The sequence below is a fragment of the Chiloscyllium punctatum genome, chromosome 9 (genome assembly GCF_047496795.1).
Source record: "Chiloscyllium punctatum isolate Juve2018m chromosome 9, sChiPun1.3, whole genome shotgun sequence".
In the NCBI taxonomy this organism is placed as follows: domain Eukaryota; kingdom Metazoa; phylum Chordata; class Chondrichthyes; order Orectolobiformes; family Hemiscylliidae; genus Chiloscyllium; species Chiloscyllium punctatum.
In genome coordinates, this window is record NC_092747.1 from 30511141 (window position 1) to 30531769 (window position 20629).

The 20629-nt window shown below is 40.3% G+C and overlaps 1 protein-coding gene across 1 annotated transcript in view; it reads right to left on the reverse strand.

The window, feature by feature from the left end:
* LOC140481260 (FRAS1-related extracellular matrix protein 2-like) overlaps positions 1-20629 on the reverse strand; it is a 234766-nt gene that overhangs the window by 91617 nt on the left and 122520 nt on the right. Inside the window, exon 6 of the mRNA XM_072577166.1 lies at positions 8071-8319. Within this exon, the coding sequence (XP_072433267.1) occupies positions 8071-8319 (249 nt within the window). The remainder of the gene's footprint in view (positions 1-8070; positions 8320-20629) is intronic.

Sequence of the window (20629 nt, forward strand, 5' to 3'; positions counted from 1 at the left end):
CTAAATAAATCTAGGCCTATATGTCAGCATTTGGTCCATATCCCTCTAAACCCTTCCTATTCATATACCCATCCAGATGCCTTTTAAATGTTATAATTGTACCAGCCTCCACCATTTCCTTTGGCAGCTCATTCTATATAGGCATCACATTCTGCATGAAAATGTTGCCCCTTAGGTCCCTTTTAAATCTTTCCCCTTTCACCTTAAACCTATACCTCTAGTTTTGATCTCCCTCACCGCAGGGAAAAGACCTTGTCTATTTACTCTATCCATGCCCCTCATGATTTTACAAACCGCAATAAGGTCACACCTTAGCCTCTGACGTTCCAGGGAAAAAAGTCCCAGCCTACTCAGTCTTTCCTTCAAACCTGGCAATATCCTTGTAAATCTTTTCTGAACCCTTTCAAGTTTCACAACATCCTTACTGTAGCAGGGAGACAAGAATTGCATGTAGTATTCTAAAAGTGGCCTAAATCCTTGTCTGTACAGCTGCAACATGACCTCCCAACTCCTATATTCAATGCACTGGCCAATATAGGCAAGGTAATCAAACACCTTCTTAACTATCCTGTCTATTTGTGACTCCACTTTCAAGAAACTATGAAACTGCACTCCAAGGTTTCTTTGTTCAGCATCACTCTCCAGGACTTTACCGCTAAGTGTATAAGGCCTGCCCTGATTTGCCTTTCCAAACTGCAGCATTTCACATATATCTAAACTCCCTTGGCCCACTGGCCCAACTGATCAAGATCCTGCTGTACTCTGAAGTAACTTTCTTCTCTGTCCCCCACACCTCCAATTTTGGTGTCATCTGCAAACTTACTAACTATACCTTCCATTTATATAAATGACGAAAAGCAATGGACCCAGCACCGATCCTTGTGGCACACTGCTGGTCACATGTCTCCAGTCTGAAAAGCAACCTTCCACCACCACCCTCTGTCTTCTACCTTCCTGCCAGTTTTGTATCTAAAGAGCTAGTTCCCCCTCTATTCTGTGTGATCTAACCTTGCTAACCAGTCTACCATGAGGAACTTTGTCGAATGCCTTACTGAAGTCCATATAAATCATGTCCACCGCTTGATCCTCATCAATCCTGTAACTTCTTCAAAAAATTCAATCAGGTTCATTAGACACGATTTCCCATGCACAAAGCCTTAGTGACAAAGACTATCCTCAATGAGTCCTTTCCTTTACAAATACATGTAAATCCTGTCCCTTAGGATTCCCCCCGCACCTCCTCCTCCGTAATATGGACATTTTTCAAGATGTTACTATTTATTTCCCCACATTCGCCATCGTCAAATTCCTTCTCCGCAATAAACAGTGATGCAAAATACTCATTTAGTATCTGCCTCGTTTCCTGTGGTTTCCCACACAGGCAGCCTTGCTGATCTTTAAGGGACTCTATTCTTTCCCAAGTTACCTTTTTGTTCTTAATGTATTTGTAGAATCCCTCTGGATACTTCTTAAACCTCTTTGCGAAAGCTATCTCATGTCCCCTTTTTGCCCACCTGATTTCCCTTTTAAGTATTCTACTGCCTTTACACTCTTCTTGGGAATCACTCAATCTCCGCTATCTAAACCTGACATATGCTTCCTTCTCTTTCCTAATCAAAATTTCAAATTCTCTAGTCATCCAGCATTCCCTACACCTACCAGCCTTGCCCTTCACCCTAACAGGAACATACCCCCCTGGACTCGTTAACCGATTTTTGCAGGCTTCCCATTTTCCAGCCATCATTTTATCTGCAAATATCTGCCCCCAATCAACTTTTGAAAGTTCTTGCCTAATTATGTCAAAATTGGCCTTCCTCCAATTTAGAAAATTAACTCTTAGATTCAGTCTATCCTTTTCCATCACTATTTTAAATCTAATAGAATTATGCTCACTGATCCCCCACTGCACCTCAGTCATCTGGCCTGTCTTTCTTCCCAAGAATAGGTCACGTTTTGCACGTTCTCTAGCAGGTATATCCACATACTGACTCAAAAAAGTTTCTTGTACACAATAAATTCTCCTCTGTCTGAGACCTTAACATTTTGGCAGTCCCAGTCTATATTTGGAAAGTTAAAATTCCTGCCATAACCACGCATTTATTCTTCCAGGTAACTGAGATCTTCTTACAAATTTGACTTGGGGCGGGGGGCGCACTATAGTACAATTCCAATAAGGTGATCATCTGATTCTTGTTTCTCAGTTCCACCCAAATAACATGCCCGGACATATTCTGGAGAATATCCTGCCTAAGTAAGCCATATTGTTATCCCTAATCAAAAACGCCATTCCCCTCCTCTATTGCCAGTCCTGTCCATCGCTGAACCAAGTCTTGGTACTTCTTGTGATATCTCGGTCCCACTGTCCCCAACCATGCCCTGAATTCATCTGCCTTACCTGTTAGCCTTCCTGCATTGAAATAAATGCAGTTTAATTTATCAGTCCTACCTTGCTCTCTAGGAGAAAGTGAGGACTGCAGATGCTGGAGATCAGAGTCGAGAGTGTGGTGCTGGAAAAGCACAGCTGGTCAGGCAGCATCTGAGGGAGCAGGAGAATCAACATTTCGAGCATAAGCCCTTCATCAGGATTGTTTGATTTGCTCCTTTTCCCAAGTATACCAGTTTCAGACTGACCTCTTTCCTCATTATCTCCCTGGCCCATTCCCCCACTCCTTACTAGTTTAAATTCTCCCGAACAGCTCGAGCAAATCTCCCCACCAGTATATTAGTCCCCTTACAATTGAGGTACAATCTGTCCTTCTTATATAGGTCACTTCTACCCGAGAACAGATTCCAATGATCCAAAAATATGAATCCTCCTCCCTGGCACTGGCTCCTCAGCCACACATTCATCTGCTCTATACTCCTATTCTTACCATCACTAGCTCATGGCATCGGGAGAAATCCAGATATCACTACTCTCGAGGGCCTCCTTTTTAAATTCCTGCCAAACTTCCTATATCCTCTCCTCAGAATCTCTTCCTTTTATCTTCCTATGTCATTAGTTCCAATGTGTACAATGACCTCTTGCTGGTCCTTCTCTCTTTTGAGAATATTCTGCACTCTCTCCAAGATATCCTTGATCCTGGCACCTGGGAGGCAACACAATATTCTGACATCTCGCTGTCAGCCACAGAAATGTCTGTCTGTGCATCTGACTAGAGAGTCTCCTACCACAATCGATCACTTGGGACCTACGTACGCCTCATTACATTACAGCCTGTCTCAGTACCAGAAACCTGGCTGTTAGTGCTCCATTCCCCTGAGAGTTCATCACCTCTTACATTTTCAGAAAAACAGCATACCTGTTTGAGATGGGAGACTCCTACACTACCTGCTTTCCTCTCCTATCTTTCCGGGAGGTAACCCATCTACCTGACTGTATCTTCGGTTTAGCTCCCTTCCTGCAACTGCCATCCATCATACCTCTGGTTCCTGTAAATTCCTCATTGCCTGTAACTGCCGCTCCAACTGATCGAAGCAATCTGATAGGATCCACAACCAAACATATTTCCTAAATACATAATCATCAGTAATATGGAAACTCTCCCTACTCTCCTACATCCAATAGGAAGAGCACACTACTCCACTAAAGGCCATCTTTGCACCTGAACAATCGACAGACCTAGAAAATAGCACACTCTTACTGCTCTAAAAAACACTCAATGTTTTACATTTTTAAACTTTAATCAAGAGACAGATCTTAATAAAACATATAATCAGAAAGGAACCCACTCTACTCACAATAGTAGATTTACAAAAACACAGTAAGGTTACATTTTAGGAAGATACTTAGCTGCTCCCCTGCCGTGAACTCTCCCACACAGGTTTCTCCAAGGTCAACTAAGAATTTTGCTGTTTGTTCATTTTTCTTCGACGACTTTTAGGGTGAGAGGGGAAGATATAAAAGAGACCTAAGGGGTAACTTTTCCACGCAGAGGGTGGTGCGTGTATGGAATGAGCCGCCAGAGGAAGTGGTGGAGTCTGGTACAATTGCAACATTTAAAAGGCATCAGGATGGATATCTGAATAGGAAGGGTTTGGAGGGATATGGGCCGGGTACTGGCAGGTGGGACTAGATTGGGTTGGGATATTTGTTCGGCGTGGACAAGTTGGACCAAAGGATCTGTTTCCATGCTGTACATCTCTATGACTCCAATGTCCACAGATACTTGAAATCAAACAGCAGAGGCAAGTCAGCTGTGCAGATTCACTACTGGGTCAGACAGCAGTGCAGATTTATTTCTCTGTTTGATTTACTTCTCATGGGGTCACTGCTTTTGTTTGTCTTCCTCCTTTTTAAAGTGCTGTTGGTTTGATTTTTGTTCCCCCAAAAGTTCCAAACAATGCATCAGCTCATAAAACAGTAATTACCGCTGCTAGATTTCGAGGAAATCAGCTCCAACACTGAAAATACCTCTAAAAAGGAAAGGATCTTACAGCCACATTCTATTAACCAAAAGGAAACATTACAAATTAAAATGATCTTTAGATGACCGAGAAAACGTCACTTTTATCTGAAACTAATCCATCGGTAACTCAGTTGTTCCAGCTTATTTTCCTCAAGTTAATATGTTTGCATCATGCACTATGAAATGGTTTCACATTCAGTGGATTATGCAATAGATGGAGCAATGAGAAGACTAGCTATTCAGCTGACCAGGACAAGACAAGTAAGCCTTCTGAGAATTTAATTAACACCACTTGCCATGCAATGGATTTTCCGGCCAGTATATACAAGAAGACCAGTTATGAACCAATGGTGTCTCTTGGCAGCAGACTTCGTGGCCTTTGCAGCTGAAGGATCCATTCAACAGGGGAAAACACCATGCTAATGAGTAGCAGTACCCATCAGTGTGGGTGGGCTTTTCCCCTTTCATTCTGCATATTATTAGATACATGGCTAAACTAATAGTACAGATTTGATATGACACCTGAAATTGACTTTGATAATTTACATATATTCTTTTGAATGTAACGTCTTATTGGTCTCATGTGTGCTGACTTCTTACACCTGTTGCACTGTCTCAGCATTAAGCATGTGATCTTTCTCAATATAATGCATTCTGTCATGTATTCATGCTACCTGTTATGATCTTTAAATCTTGATTTAAGCCTCCACATTTGGAGTGGCCTACACTGCACAATTTATTCTGGTTAAATGGTTGTTTAGCAGTATAACATTCCTTTCAGGTTAATTTCTCATTAGCCATTTTCCCATACTTTAGTCTTAATTCACCTTAATGTATCTGAGATTCCCAGATTTGAAAAAAATTGAGAATCTCTACATATATATTCAGTAAAAGAAAAAATGTTAACTTTTTGATTTTCCACAAAGCATTTTCTCCTTTTGTTTTTGACTCTACACTGCACTGAAAGACATTCAACAACAGATCCCAATTCTAGCCAATCTATAGTGAACCTTTCACTCACAGGATATTTAGCCTACTTGGGAACAGGATGCAACAGGTTTCATGTATTGGGTAGAAAGGTCAGAATTTCAGCACCTAAACAGATTGCAATCTTTAAACTCTTTATAACCAGGAGGTTAATTCACAAAGTGAGATAAGAGATAAAGAAATCCATTTGGAAATATACTGGTAGAGTTAGACTGCTCATACACAATGGTGCATGGAAATCAAAAGGCACAATGTTTACAACAAAAAGCTGACAATACACAGAAACAGATATATTGAAGATTTCAGTACTATGTAGAGAACAGAATTATAACATTCTGAGTGTATAGCTACAAGAAAGCACACTCTTTTCTTGGAAAAATGTTTTTGTATGATCCACAATCTTGTTTGAACATTAACTTATTTAAAAATTGAATTATCTGCCTGTGGCAAAGCTATTAAGAGTGCCAATATTGCATAGTTAGAATTTTCCATCAGATTAACTTTTGATTCACTTGAAAGCAGAAAAAGTGTGGTGCTGTAATTACTTTATGCCAGAGTATTATATTCATTGAGAGTTAAGAGCAGCAATCGAGCAACACAACAGGAAAGTTGTCGACAGGCTTGCCTGCCATGGATTTAATTTAGTGAGTTTCCCACTAACTGCCCTCCTTGTTACCAAATTCAACTTGAGTGAGGACACAAGATTCCACCTTACATGGGGACTGTGTTTCATGGTTTTATGGACCTAATGCTATTACACAACCTCTTTGCCATCCAGCATTTGGTGTCAAGCATTGATTGGAACTAATAGTAACAGCTTTGCTTTAGAGCATTTCTCTCAGTTGAGTTATTGTGTTTTATTGAGTTTACCGTGGCTCTGAAATTAAATGTAAAATATGTTTTAAAGAAATATAGTACATTTAAAAAAAGGAAACAGTTCAAACACTGCATATCAATTGTGCAGCTTTTAAAAGGTGATCTGCCAGAGAGCTGAAAATTGTCCTTAAAATTGCTGGGTCCCAAAATAAAAGGTACATTGCTTATCCTTAATTTTCAAAGAAATGCTGCATATTTCTAATCAACACTCTTTGCTCAGGTCATTCAAAGTGTTGATTATTCTTAGCCAATTATACATTGCCCGCTATTCATGCTGACAAGGGATAAATTATGGGTACCACTGAATGACTTTAGTGAAATGGGATCTATTTATCGTGAGCAAGGTGTTGAAGTGAAGTGACAAAGATCTTCATGCAGACACCATTTGAAGAAAATAGTTTTCTTTGCTCTTACAACTTGAAATCAGACTCAATAGTCAGGATAATGCATTAGTCATCAAGCTACAAGTTGAGCTTCTCTCTGCCCTAATGACAAATGAGCAAGTAGTGATTCAACATGACACTTATCACTGGTAAATAAGTTAAACCTGATAAATGGGGAGTTAAATGTATAAATATAATATTTCTTCCACGACCAATTTCAAATAGCACATGGACAAATTAATTAACAATAAAAAGATTGTAGCCAAATGCATTTCCAATGCTTTTCTCAAAGCAATTAGTAATGAGCAATAAATAGTGACCTTGTTAATGACACCCACATCCCATGAACAAATTTTTAAAAAGCAATTGAATAGACTCATCACCAGTATTCCCATCTAATTTACCTTAAAGATGAAAAACGAATTGTCATTTTGCTGACTACCTGCTCCACTGAGGTGTTTTCAGTCAAATTAACAAATTACTATTCTTTCAGAGAGTTTAATTCAGTTGTTACATTTGACTTTGCTGAGGATTTGAGATGATCGCATTAAACATTGCTCCAATTTTCAATTCTTAGTCAGAAAAGTATAAAGCAACCTGTGGTCAGCTACAGACATTCGTTGGTAACAATGCTGGCTTTTCTGTGCAAGACAGAACTGAACTAAGTTCCAAACACTCCTTATGCATAATCTGTTAACGTTTCTCCTTTCCCACATTTTTAAGCACGAGTCTCTTAGAACCAAGAATGCTGAATTTAGTACTTTTTTGGACATTTTATTCAGGTCATGATTTCTATTTATTCAAGTGTTGTAAGTCAATGAACCTGTTGAGATCATGTGATATACTGCTTTGTTAACTGCTTAACATATTGAACGGAACATTAGCTTAGCCTGCCAGACTTAACATGCGGTCCCATACCTGTGTGTTGGATAAAACTGCAGTGTACATTCTTCACAGAGATTCAAACTCATTTCTTAAACATGAAAGCTTTAAAATACATTAACTAAATGTTCCAGCCATCTCAATTATTATAGGAAGTTTACCTCGGTAAAACCAAAAATATTCTGGTAATTATGGCGCTTTGCTCTATGTTCATTCACATAGTTCATAATTCTGTAGAAATGTAACTGTAAAGAAACATCAACTTATGGTTCCTGCTGCATAAAATACCTAAATTTACTGGATCAAGTGAAGTCTTTCAAATTCACAAAATGTGATCAAGAACACCAAAATACTTACGAGTTCAACCTGTAATAACAGTGGATAACCTAAAGTTTTAATGAAATCATTTACATATGATGCAGATAAACAAGAAAAAGATCTTTACAAACATATGTCGAACTGACCAGTTCAGACATACCTACAAGCTATCGTAGAGAAATATGATGCAGAAGATCAAGAAGGTTGGGTCTTACCGTCATTCACATCTGGGAGGATGATAATCTGAGTCAATGGATGTACTCCTATTCTGCCCCCCATGGCCATACTCAGTGTGACGTTAAAGGTCTCCTTATTTTCATACAGAGAATCATCAATGATGACTACGTGGCATAATTTTTCTGTTTCGCCCTTGTCAAAACGAATAACACTGTTGTGATCCTCTGCTCGAGTGATGTAGTCTGAGTAAGACAGCACACTTGATGGAATAGTGCCAGTCGCACTGCCTGCAAAAAGGATCAAAAGATTTCACATTAAACTATTTAACCAAAGCTAAATAATCTCTTTCTTTGAAAATTTAATTTGCTGGGGTAGGAATTCATCTCAGGTGGTTTCAAATCAGCTTCCCTTTTTCAGTCATTTCCTGATATTCAGCTCCACTGTTGTCAAAGAGATGTACAGCATGGAAACAGACCCTTCAGTCCAACCCGTCCATGCCGACCAGATATCCCAACACAATCTAGTCCCACCTGCCAGCACCCGGCCCATATCCCTCCAAACCCTTCCTATTCATAGACCCATCCAAATGCCTCTTAAATATTGCAATTGTTCCAGTTTCCACCACATCCTCTGGCAGCTCATTCCATACACGTACCACCCTCTGTGTGAAAACGTTGCCCCTTATGTCTCTTTTATATCTTTCCCCTCTCACCTTAAACCTATGACCTCTAGTTCTGGACTCCCCGACCCCAGGGAAAAGACTTTGTCTATTTATCCTATCCATGCCCCTCATGATTTTGGAAACCTCTATAAGGTCACCCCTCAGCCTCCGACGCTCCAGGGAAAACAGCCCCAGCCTGTTCAGCCTCTCCCTATAGCTCAGATCCTCCAATCCTGGCAACATCCTTCTACATCTTTTCTGAACCTTTTCAAGTTTCACAACATCTTTCCAATAGGAAGGAGGCCAGAACTGCACGCCAGAATTCCAACAGTGGCCTACCAATGTCCTGTACAGCCGCAACAACTCCTGTACTCAATACTCTGACCAATAAAGGAAAGCATAACAAACGCCTTCTTCACTATCCTATCTACCTGCGACTCCACTTTCAAGGAGCTATGAACCTGCACTCCAAGGTCTCTTTGTTCAGCAACCCTCCCTAGGACCTTACCATTAAGTGTATAAGTCCTGCTAAGATTTGCTTTCCCAAAATGCAGCACCTCGTATTTATCTGAATTAAACTCCATCTGCCACTTCTCAGCCCACTGGCCCATCTGGTCCAGATCCTGTTGTAATCTGAGGTAACATTCTTCGCTGTCCACTGCACCTCTAATTTTGGTGTCATCTGCAAACTTACTAACTGTACCTCTTATGCTCGCATCCAATTCATTTATTTAAATGACAAAAGGTAGAGGGCCCAGCACCGATCCTTGTGGCACTCCACTGGTCACAGGCCTCCAGTCTGAAAAACAACCCTCCACCACCACCTTCTGTCTTCTACCTTTGAGTCAGTTCTGTATCCAAATGGCTAGTTCTCCCTGTCTTCCATGAGATCTAACCTTGCTAATCAGTCTCCCATGGGGACCCTTGTCGAACGCCTTACTGAAGTCCATATAGATCACATCTACTGCTCTGCCCTCATTAATCTTCTTTGTTACTTCTTCAAAAAACTCAATCAAGTTTGTGAGACATGATTTCCCACGCACAAAGCCGTGCTGACTATCCTGAATCAGTCCTTGCCTTTCCAAATACATGTACATCCTGTCCCTCAGGATTCCTTCTAACAACTTGCCCATCACCGAGGTCAGGCTCACCAGTCTATAGTTCCCTGGCTTGTCTTTACCACCCTTCTTAAACAGTGGCACCACGTTTTCCAACCTCCAGTCTTCTGGCACCTCACCTGTGACTATCGATGATACAAATATCTCAGCAAGAGGCCCAGCAATCACTTCCCTAGCTTCCCACAGAGTTCTTGGGTACGCCTGATCAGGTCCTGGCGATTTATCCACCTTTAACCATTTCAAGTCATCCAGCACTTCCTCCTCTGTAATCTGGACATTTTGCAAAATGTCACCATCTATTTCCCTACAGTCTATATCTTCCATATCCTTTTCCACAGTAAATACTGATGCAAAATATTCATTTAGTATCTCCCCCATTTTCTGTGGCTCCACACAAAGGCCGCCTTGCTGATCTTTGAGGGGCCCTATTCTCTCCCTAGTTACCCTTTTGTCCTTAATATATTTGTAAAACCCCTTTGGATTCTCTTTAATTCTATTTGCCAAAGCTATCTCATGTCCCCGTTTTGCCCTCATGATTTCCCTCTTAAGTATACTCCTACTTTCTTTATACTCTAAGGATTCACTCGATCTATCTTGTTTACACCTGATATATGCTTCCTTCTTTTTCTCAACCAAATCCTCAATTTCCTTAGTCATCCAGCATTCCCTATACCTACCAGCCTTCCCTTTCACCCTGACAGGAATATACTTTCTCTGGATTCTTGTTATCTCATTTCTGAAGGCTTCCCATTTTCCAGCCGTCCCTTTACCTGCGAACATCTGCCTCCAATCAGCTTTCGAAAGTTCTTGCCTAATACCGTCAAAATTGGCCTTTCTCCAATTTAGAACTTCAACTTTTAGTTCTGGTCTATCCTTTTCCATCACTATTTAAAACGATTAGAATTATGGTTGCTGGCCCCAAAGTGCTCTGCCACTGACACCTCAGTCACCTGCCCTGCCTTATTTCCCAAGAGTAGGTCAAGTTTTGCACCTTCTCTAGTAGGTACATCCATATACTGAATCAGAAAATTGTCTTGTACACACTTAATAAATTCCTCTCCATCTAAACTTTTAACACTACGGCAGACCCAGTCGATGTTTGGAAAGTTAAAATCCCCTACCATAACTACTCTATTATTCTTACAGATAGCTGAGATCTCCTTACAAGTTTGTTTCTCAATTTCCCTCTGACGACTAGGAGGTCTATAACACAATCCCAATAAGGTGATCATCCCTTTCTTATTTCTCAGATCCAACCAAATAACTTCCCTGGATTTAATTCCGGGAATATCCTCCCTCAGCACAGCTGTAATGCTATCCTTTATCAATAAACTAAACACAAGAAACCTCGATTATCCAAATGACACGGGCGGGGAGTATTTTGTTCGGATAATTGAATGTTCAGATAATCGAATGCCGGATAAAACAGTTTAGCCAAGCATCGGGACGTTGCGATCTTGTCTGGATAATCCAAAATTTGGATAATCCATGTATGGATAATCGAGGTTCCTCTGTATCAAGTGCTGTGCATAATGGGCAGCCAATTTGATGCTGTCCCTTTAGCACCAACACTCAAGACCAACTTCTACCTCTCTATCTCTGAAGCATTAAGTATTTCACAGCTGACCATTCTTGTTCTGCAAACTGATCGGAAATCATTTGGAGTGATCCGATAAGAATATTTCTAAGACATTTCAAACCAGAATGAACAAGTTAACATTAAGTTCCAAGGCTACTCTGTTAATAAAGAATACTACTTGTTTCAAAGTGGTTCACTTTGCCTATATATATCGGATCACATAAAATGTTAACTTATTACCGACTCTTTTAAGGGTGAAATTTAAGCTAGTAATAGGAAACTGGATTATGAACTTCCTACTGAGCCTGTAAAGCATGAAATCAGGACAGGTGTTCCTATTAAATGGCGTCCAGCACATTATGCTCGGAAAGAGGGTCAGATTTTTAGACTTATTGCAGCCTGATGTAACAATCATGTTGTAAAGAAAGACCTTATATCTCAGCTTCCTTAACTCATCCTCGACTTAACCATAATTCCCAATTAAAGAGGAGTGTGGTCACGTGGCTATAATGCTTAAGAAAGTCAAATTTAAGCCACTGCTTTTTAATGCAGTGCCCTGAATATCTTGAATGAAACTCTATCACTTAAAATTGTTTCCATATTTGGAACCAAACAGTCAATCAATGATGGTAGTGTTTGGAAGGAATAAAATGAAAACTGCACTTCCAGCTTCGATTCCTAACTCTGGAGGATAGCATATGAAAATTCCAAACATTCTCTATTGCAGTTTATTGAAATCTTGGTAATAACTGAGTTTTAGCTTTGTACAATTATTTTAGCTTTTAGGATGGGAGTGTTATGGAGGGAAATTATAAAGCCAAAAAAAAAGGGTAGGTTTGAGTTGGGCAGGAGTTTAACACATTAAAAAGCTGAATCCTGACCCCGACCCATTTACAATCTGCTAGTCTTTATGGAGATGGGTTGGGATAAAAAAGGAGGATGACCAACACACTCCTAGGAGGTGTGTTGGAACTTAGAATACTGTACTGAGACTATGCACCTCACATTTATCGATCATTCTGGATTTAACACTGTGTGACTAGATTTTGAGTATTGAGAAACTTGAAAGCTAAAGAAAAGAAGCACTATTTGGTTAAGGAGGTGTGTGCCAATCAGTCACCTCCATCATTTACAACCTCCCTAATTCCCCACCAAAGCCTCCAACTCCCCCATCTTCACCCTGTGTCCTCATATCACCCTCAGATCCGATCTTAAACAGTAAAGCCTTCAGAGTCCCTCCACCTATCTCACTAATGAACAGCAAAGCCTTAGAGCCCCCCCCACCTATCCCACAAATAAATTTATCACTATTGTGTAAAGTAAATGTCACTTTAAAATTGTCACTGAACCATCAGTTCTTCCATTTAAATTGGAAATTTGAGAGTTTACCCCCAATTCCAAAACTGGAACTGTGTAACCTAACCTGATTTCCACAGCAGTACCAAAGACGTATTACACCATCAGATGGGACATTCTTCAGATGAGAAGTTAGACTGAAATCCATATTACTCTTTCATGTGGACGTTATGAACCTAACTGCAGTGGTCCATGCACCAGTGCCACATAAAACAGACCTAATTCTGGTCTTTTACAGCACTTAAACATATACTTTCCTTTTTACAAAGTTTGTAATAATTTCCAGAGGCATGGTAAAATGTGATACAAATGGGAACTGACCAAAGATGGCTATGATAGAGTCATTGAATCTCTACAGAGCAAATAGAGACCATTTGGTCCATCGAGTCTGCAACAACTCTATGGACAGCATCCCATCCAAACCAAGCCCCACCTCGCCATCCCTGTAACCCGGCATTTAGCATGGCCAATCCACCTAACCTGCACGTCTTCGGACTGTGGGAGGAAATAAGAGAACCCAGCGGAAACCCATGTAGAGGATGTGCAAACTCCCCTCAGACTGTCAACCGAGGTTAGAATGGAACCCAGGTCCCTGGTGTGGTGAGGCAGCATGCTAACCACTGTGCCACCTGATCTTTGAACTAATTTCAAGTATGTTAATTACACAGTACATTATCGTACTGCTCAGACATTGTTGTGCATGTTTTAGAATTCCCGTTGGTTTTTTTGGAATGTATCACATCAGGCAACAGGTACAGTCAACACTCTGCAAAATGTATATTATGAACCTCAAGAGTAAGAGTTGACAGCAGGAGATTTTGTGAAGGTAATTCCACCTGAGATGCATTGACTTGAAGTAACAATAAATTTTAAGCCCTGCCATACCTCACTTCAAAGCCTCAGTGTTTTGGTTTGTTCAATAACTTAAAATTAAATGGATGTTAAATCTGATTCAACAGCTGTCAGCTGTAGTACAAAGAAGTGAATTGTTTGACTGGGTCTTCCTGTTGAAAATCTTTAGTATAAGTTCACAGCATGGATGCTGTGCATTATTTTGTATGAAATACACAGAACAATGAAGTCACGACACAAAAATGATACATTTACGGCCATTGTTGTTTAATTGAATAAGGAAGCAGCTTCAAAACCATACTTCCAGCCCTGATCTAACAGCAACCACCTTGCAAAAACAAAAAGGCGCTAATGCCTGTAATTCAAAGCAAAGCATGATGTATACCTTTACCATCAGCTCGTCCAACTTGAATGAGCTGAATGCATTGTATTTCCAAATGATTCTTTTCCCAATTTTCAAACCATTTTCATTTCGTTTAAATTGTGGTGTATAAAGCAACCTGTTATAACCATTCTTCCACTATTAAAAGACAAAGCTTCACTACAATACTGCATGTTCCCATCTAACATGTTAGCTTGCTGATTTGCCTGGTGTAAATTCCCTCAGACAGGCCATGATGTGGATTGTTATGTGCCACCTGTGCAGCTTTCATTTGTATTGCTTAGTAGGAACAAGTGGGCCACATGAAGACCATGCAAATTAATTTGTCCTGCACAAATATTAAACTTCCTGTAATCAGTAACAGAACTCTGAAAAAAAGAGTGAGCAATCCAAGTGAATTTGAACATTTGTGTCAGAAGTGCGAATAAATAAGGTTAATGTAAAGGTGGCAAATGATCCATTATGCAATCAGGGAATTAGAGCAGTCACATTTTATCGGGAGAGAAATGTACAGCCACATTTTGCTCAGAAAAAATCCAACAAACAGAACACAAACCAAACGAGGAATCTAACACACATGAAATAGGAGCAATATTTGAGAAGAGTTTTAGCTAAGGTTGATGGCAAGTATGTAAGTTAGCTCGCTGAGCTTGAAGGTTTGTCTGCAGACATTTCGTCACCATTCTAGGTAACATCATCAGTGAGAATCTCTGGTGAAGCACTGGTGGTATGTCCCGAGTATCTATTTATAGGTCTTAGTTTCTTATAGTGGGTGATGTCATCTCTGGTTCTTTTTTTCAAGGGAAGGTAGATAGGTTCTAAATTGATGTGTTTATTTATGGAGTTCTGGTTAGAATGCCATGGCCTAAGAATTCCTCTGTGTGTCTTTATTTCGCCTGTCCTAGGATGTGTGTATTGCCCAGTCAAAATGGTCTCCTTTGTCGTCTATATGTATGGAAACTAGTGATAGTGGGTTGCGTCTTCTGGTAGCCAATTGGTGTTCATATATTCTGGTGGCAAGTTTTCTGCTAGTTTGTCCGATGTAGTGTTTTTTTACAGTTCTTACAAGGTATTTTGTAAATGGCGTTAGTTTTGCTGGTGCTATCAATTGGATCCTTTAGGTTCATTATTTGCTGTTTAAGTGTATTGGTAAGTTTGTGCTTAAGCAGCTTGGATATTTACTCACAGTAGCTAGGGAGTAGTGCATGGAAACCAGAGGAAAATGGCTAACTCAAGTCTGGGACTAAGCTTCACTGTACCGAATCACAGACAGAATGGTGACATTGCTAGCCCTGCACTCATCCCTGGAATATCTGAACAACAAGGTCACCTATGTCAGAGACCTGCTCATTGACTACAGCTCCACCTTCAACGTCATTATCCCCTCCAGATTGATCTCAAATCTCTGTGACCTAGGTCTCGGCCCTGCCCTCTCCAATTAGATCCTCAGCTTTTCAACCCACAGATCACAATGAGTGAAGTTAGGTAATTGCAGCTTATACACAATAACTCTCAATACTGGAGCCCCACAGGATGCATCCTTAGTCCCCTACTCCCTGTACACCCATGACTGTGTTGCCAAATTCTGAACAAACACCATATACAAGTTTGCTGATGAGATCACTGTAGTAAAACAGATGTCTAACAGCAAGTCAAAATACAGAGATAGAGGCCTTGCTGAAATGGTGCAAAGAGAACAATCTCTCTGTCTCAAAGTCAGCAAAACTAAAGAACTGATCATCGACTTCAGAAAGAAAGGAGGAGAACATGCCTCCAAAGACATCAACAGAACTGAGGTTGAGAGGGAGGAGAGCGTCAAGTTCCTTGGAGTGATGATACCCAGCAATCTGTCCTGGACTTCTTATGTAGATGTGACGGTCAAGAAAGCACAACAATGCCTCTTCTTCCTCAGGCCATTCAGGAAATTTGGCATGCCTGTAAGGAAGAACCATCAGCAACTTTTACAAATTTACCTTAGAAAGCACACTGTTCAGGTGCAAAATGGCGTGATATGGCTACTGCTCTGTCCGGAACTGTGAAAAACTACAGAAGATGGTATACCGAGGTCCATCATGGAAGCCAACCTTCCATCTGTGGACTCCATTTACATGGCTTGCTGCTGCAGGAAGGCTGCTACCATCATTGAAGACCCATTGCATCTCGGTAATGGTCTCCTATAACCATCAGGCAGAAGATAGAGAAGCCTGAACACATGGACCAGCAGGTTCAGCAACAGATGAATGGACTCTCTAGCCTCAAATAATGCTGATCTTGCTAAAGTTGATCTTGCCTAGCACATACCCTGTGCAATAGAAATTGTAAGCCTCTGTCTCAGTCTTTCTGATCCATACATCCTTGCTTACTATGATCTGCCCGTAATATTCATAAACAAAGCTTTTCACTGTACTTTGGTACACATGACAATAAATTAATCAATCAATCAATCAACCAGTGTTGGGACAAGCAAATCAGAGAACAAAGTAACTGAAAATTTAAACTACATTTACTTCAATGAAAGGGTTTTACAGGTAAAGTTGACGAACGCAGGGCATGTTTGGAAACATGGGATTAGGGCATCATAGCTATTACAGAAACTTAGCTGAGGGATGGACAGGATTTGCTCCTCAATATTCCAGGATTCAGATGCTGGAGGAAGGATAGAAAGGGAGGCAAAAGATAAGGGGGACTGGTTTTTTTGATTAAGGAAAACATTACTGCTGTAAGTAGAGAAAATATTTCTGAAAAACCGCCAGTGAAAATATATGGGCTGAAGTTAGAAATAATAAAGAAAAGGTATTGTATTATAGGTTTCCCCAATAATCAGACAGAAATTGAGGAACAATTATGTAGCGAGATCTCAGATAATATGTAAGAATAATAGGATCGTCAAAGTAGGTGATTTTAATTTTCTAAACATTGACTGGGACTACTATAGTATTAAAGGTTTGGATGGTGAAAAATTTGTTCTATGTGTTCAAGAAAAGTTTCTTTATCAATATGCAAATGCTCCTACTAGAGAAGAAACAAAACTTGACCTTCTCTTGGGCAACAAGGTAAGGCAAATGACTGAAATGATAATAGGGGAACACTTTGGGTCTAATGATGATAATTCTATGGGTCTTAAAATAATTATGGAAAAGGATAAGCCTTTCATATAAGTTAAAGATTTTAAAAGGAATAAGGCAAATTTTAGTGGCATGAGACAAAAAACTTTCAAAAGTTAATTGGAGTAGACAGTTCACAGATAAAGGGACATCTGATAAGTGGGATGCTTTCAAAACTGTGACAACAAGAGTTCACAGACATTATGTTCCTGTTAGAGTGAAAAGTAAGGCTGGTAGGTTTAGGGAAAAATGGATGAATAAAGATATTGAGATTCTTGTCAAGAATAAAAAATAATCATGTATTATATATAGACACTGGGTTCAAATGAATCTTTTGAACAGTATAAATAGTATAGGAGCATTCTTAAGAGGGAGAATAGGAAGGCAAAGATGGGATATGAGATAGTTTTGGCAAATAAAGTCAAGGATGATCCAAAGAGATTGTATAAGTACATTAAGAGCAAAAGAGCAACTAGAGAGAGAATACAGCCCCTTGAAGATTAAAGAGGTCATCTTTGTGTTGAACCTCAGGAGATGGGAGGGATATTTTCACATCAGTTTTCACTGCAGAGAAAGAAATGGAGGCTAGAGAACTTATGAGAAATAAATATTGATGTTTTGCTGAACGTCTTACAAAGGTGGATAAATCTTCAGGACGTAATCTAGTATATCTAAGGATATTGTGGGAAGTTAGGCAAGTAATTGCAGGACCCTTTACAGAAATATTTGTATCATCTATAACTAGGGCTGAGGTGTTGGATGACTGGAGAGTGGCTAATGGTGTACCTTTGTTTAAGAAGGGATGTAAGGAGAAGCCTGAGAACCTTAGACCTGTGAGTCTAACTTCAGTGGTGGGTAAGTTGTTGGAGGTGATTCTGAAACATAGGATTTATATGCATTTGGAGAGACAAAAAATGATTAGGGATCATCAGCATGGTTTTGTGCAAAGAAAATCGTGTCTCACAAACTTAATTGAATTTTTTGAGGAAGTAACCAAGAATATTTATGAGGGCAGAGTGGTAGACGTTGTTTATTTGTTATAGAATTGACAGACCTAGGGTTTCAGGTACTTAATTCTTTGAAATTTGGGTCATAAGTAGAGAGGGTGGTTAAGACGGCGTTTAGCATGTTTGCCTTCATTGCTCAGACCTTTGAGTATCGGAGTTGGGATGTTATGTTGAGCTTGTACAGGATGTTGGTGAAGCCTCTTCTGGAGTACAGTGTCCAGTTCTAGACAGTATATTATTAAGCTGGAAAGGGTTCAGAAAAGATTTACCACGATGTTGCTGGAAATTGAGGGTTTGAGTTATAAGGAGAGGCTGGATAGGCTGGGACTTTTTCCACTGGAGCATAGAAGGCTGAGGGATGACCTTCTAAAGGTTTATAAAATCAGAAGGGGTATAAATGTAGTGATCGCAGGTATCTTTTCCCTCGGATGGAGAATGTCTAAGACTAGGGGGCATATTTTTAAAGTGAGGGGAGAAAGATTTGAAAAAGATATGAGGGGCAACATTTTTACACAGAAAGTGGTTCGTATGTAGAACAAATTTCCAGAGGAAGTGGCTGATGCAGCAACAGTTACAAAGTTTAAATGATAAGAACATGAATAATGGCTGGAGGATATGGGCCAAGAACAGGTAGATGGGACTAGTTTAGTTTGGGATTATTGTTGTCATGGACTGGTTAGACCGAAGGGTCTGTTGCAATACTATATGACTCTATAATGGTTGATCATATGGTGGAAACTTTCAGTTAGAAGGAGATGACTAAAAGCTCCAGAGGGCAGGTATTCACAGAAACCATTAAAGTTTTGGCCTTTAAATGGAGAGGGTGAAGGGTCAACGAGGGCATGGAATTTTGAAAGTCATGGCTCTGGGAGTAAATGAAAAGGGGGAGGCTGAAAGTTCATAGGGGTCATGGGGTCAGTAACACAAAAGGTATTGTGAAGGATGGGAATGAACTCTTGCAATGCAGATAGAGCATCCAAGCTGCTCAGACTGAAACAAAGTTGGAATGTTGCCAGATTGGATTGAAAGACTTACCATGTAATAACAGCCACACCATAGGACCAAACCTACATGCAATGATGGCAGAGAAAGTGTTTTTGGGGTGGAGTAAGAATCCTGGAATTGGAGACCTCCTAGGGACAATTGCAGTAATCATGTCTCCATAATGTCACCCGTCTCTCTACAATTTGTACTTGACAGGCCATTCAATGTCCAAGAATGCAATACCATGGCCTCAAGCAATCATGATCATCAAATTGTGTGCACAAATTGCCTCCTTGTCATGTCTGCGAAGCAAATGAAATTAGATAAACATAATTAAAAGCTTCATCTGAGCTTCTTGCATCAGAAAGATATTCCACAGCAGTTTCCTCAAGCACCTCGGAGGTCTGTGCATTGAAAATAAAATCTGGATGCAGTATTAGTGTCAGCTCTGTATGGAAGCAACACTCATTGTGAGAAGCGGTAAGTGCTAGTTTTTACTTCTAGCCCTCTTAGCTTATTTTTTGATGTTAATTTAATGCTTCCCCTGGCCCAACTGAACTTACTTCACACAGCTTTGATGTCTAATCACCTCCTCACTAAATCTATAATGCGGACTGCTCAGACAGCCTTTTGCATCCAAATGAACCTGTAACTGCAAGCTGTGACTAGCTTGCAGCTCATACTTGCTTCTGTGCTTCTTTACCACATTCTCAGCCTTTACCAACAAATATTGTTTCTCCCTTCTGGCCTTTCTATAGGTTTCTGTTTAGGCTCTCTTATTATTCAATTACTTCACTGCTACTGCCCCTACAGCTGCTGTCCAGCTGTATGAGTGATGCTTAAAGATGTAAAGTCTCTCAAGCTGTAAACTGAAAGACCTTCAGAATTCACTGGAATTCATTCTACACAGTTAAATCCAAGTCTAATCCTCACCGCTGGTCACAATGTTGTGTTTGGTAATTGGTTACTTGTGGTTAGGGTAGTTCACTGACACCAATGGAATCATTATCAGAAAACCCTGTTTTCTTAAACAAGATGCTGTTTATTGCACGATACCAATGGGGTTACATTAGTACGAAGCACATTGTTGCAACATCTGAGAGGAGATCTCTGGATATTAGATCTATACCCCATGAAATCCTAAACTGTTATGCCCTGTCCCTCTTTCCAAGACTTTACAACATAATTTGGGTTAACTTAATGCGGTCTCCAAAATTAACTCTTTCAGTACTTTCACAATGTGCTAACGCTCATGCGCTGGTTTTTCTTTAGATTACTTATGGTGTGGAAACAGGCCCTTCGGCCCAACAAGTCCACACCGACCCTCCGAAGGGCAACCCACCCAGACCCATTCCCATACATTTACCCCTTCACCTAACACTATGGGCAATTTAGCATGGCCAATTCACCTAACCTGCACATTTCTGGACTGTGGGAGGAAACTGGAGCACCCGGAGGAAACCCACGCAGACACGGGGAGAATGTGCAAACTCCACACAGAGAGTTGCCCGAGACGGTAACTGAACCCAGGTCTCTGTCGCTGTGAGGCAGCAG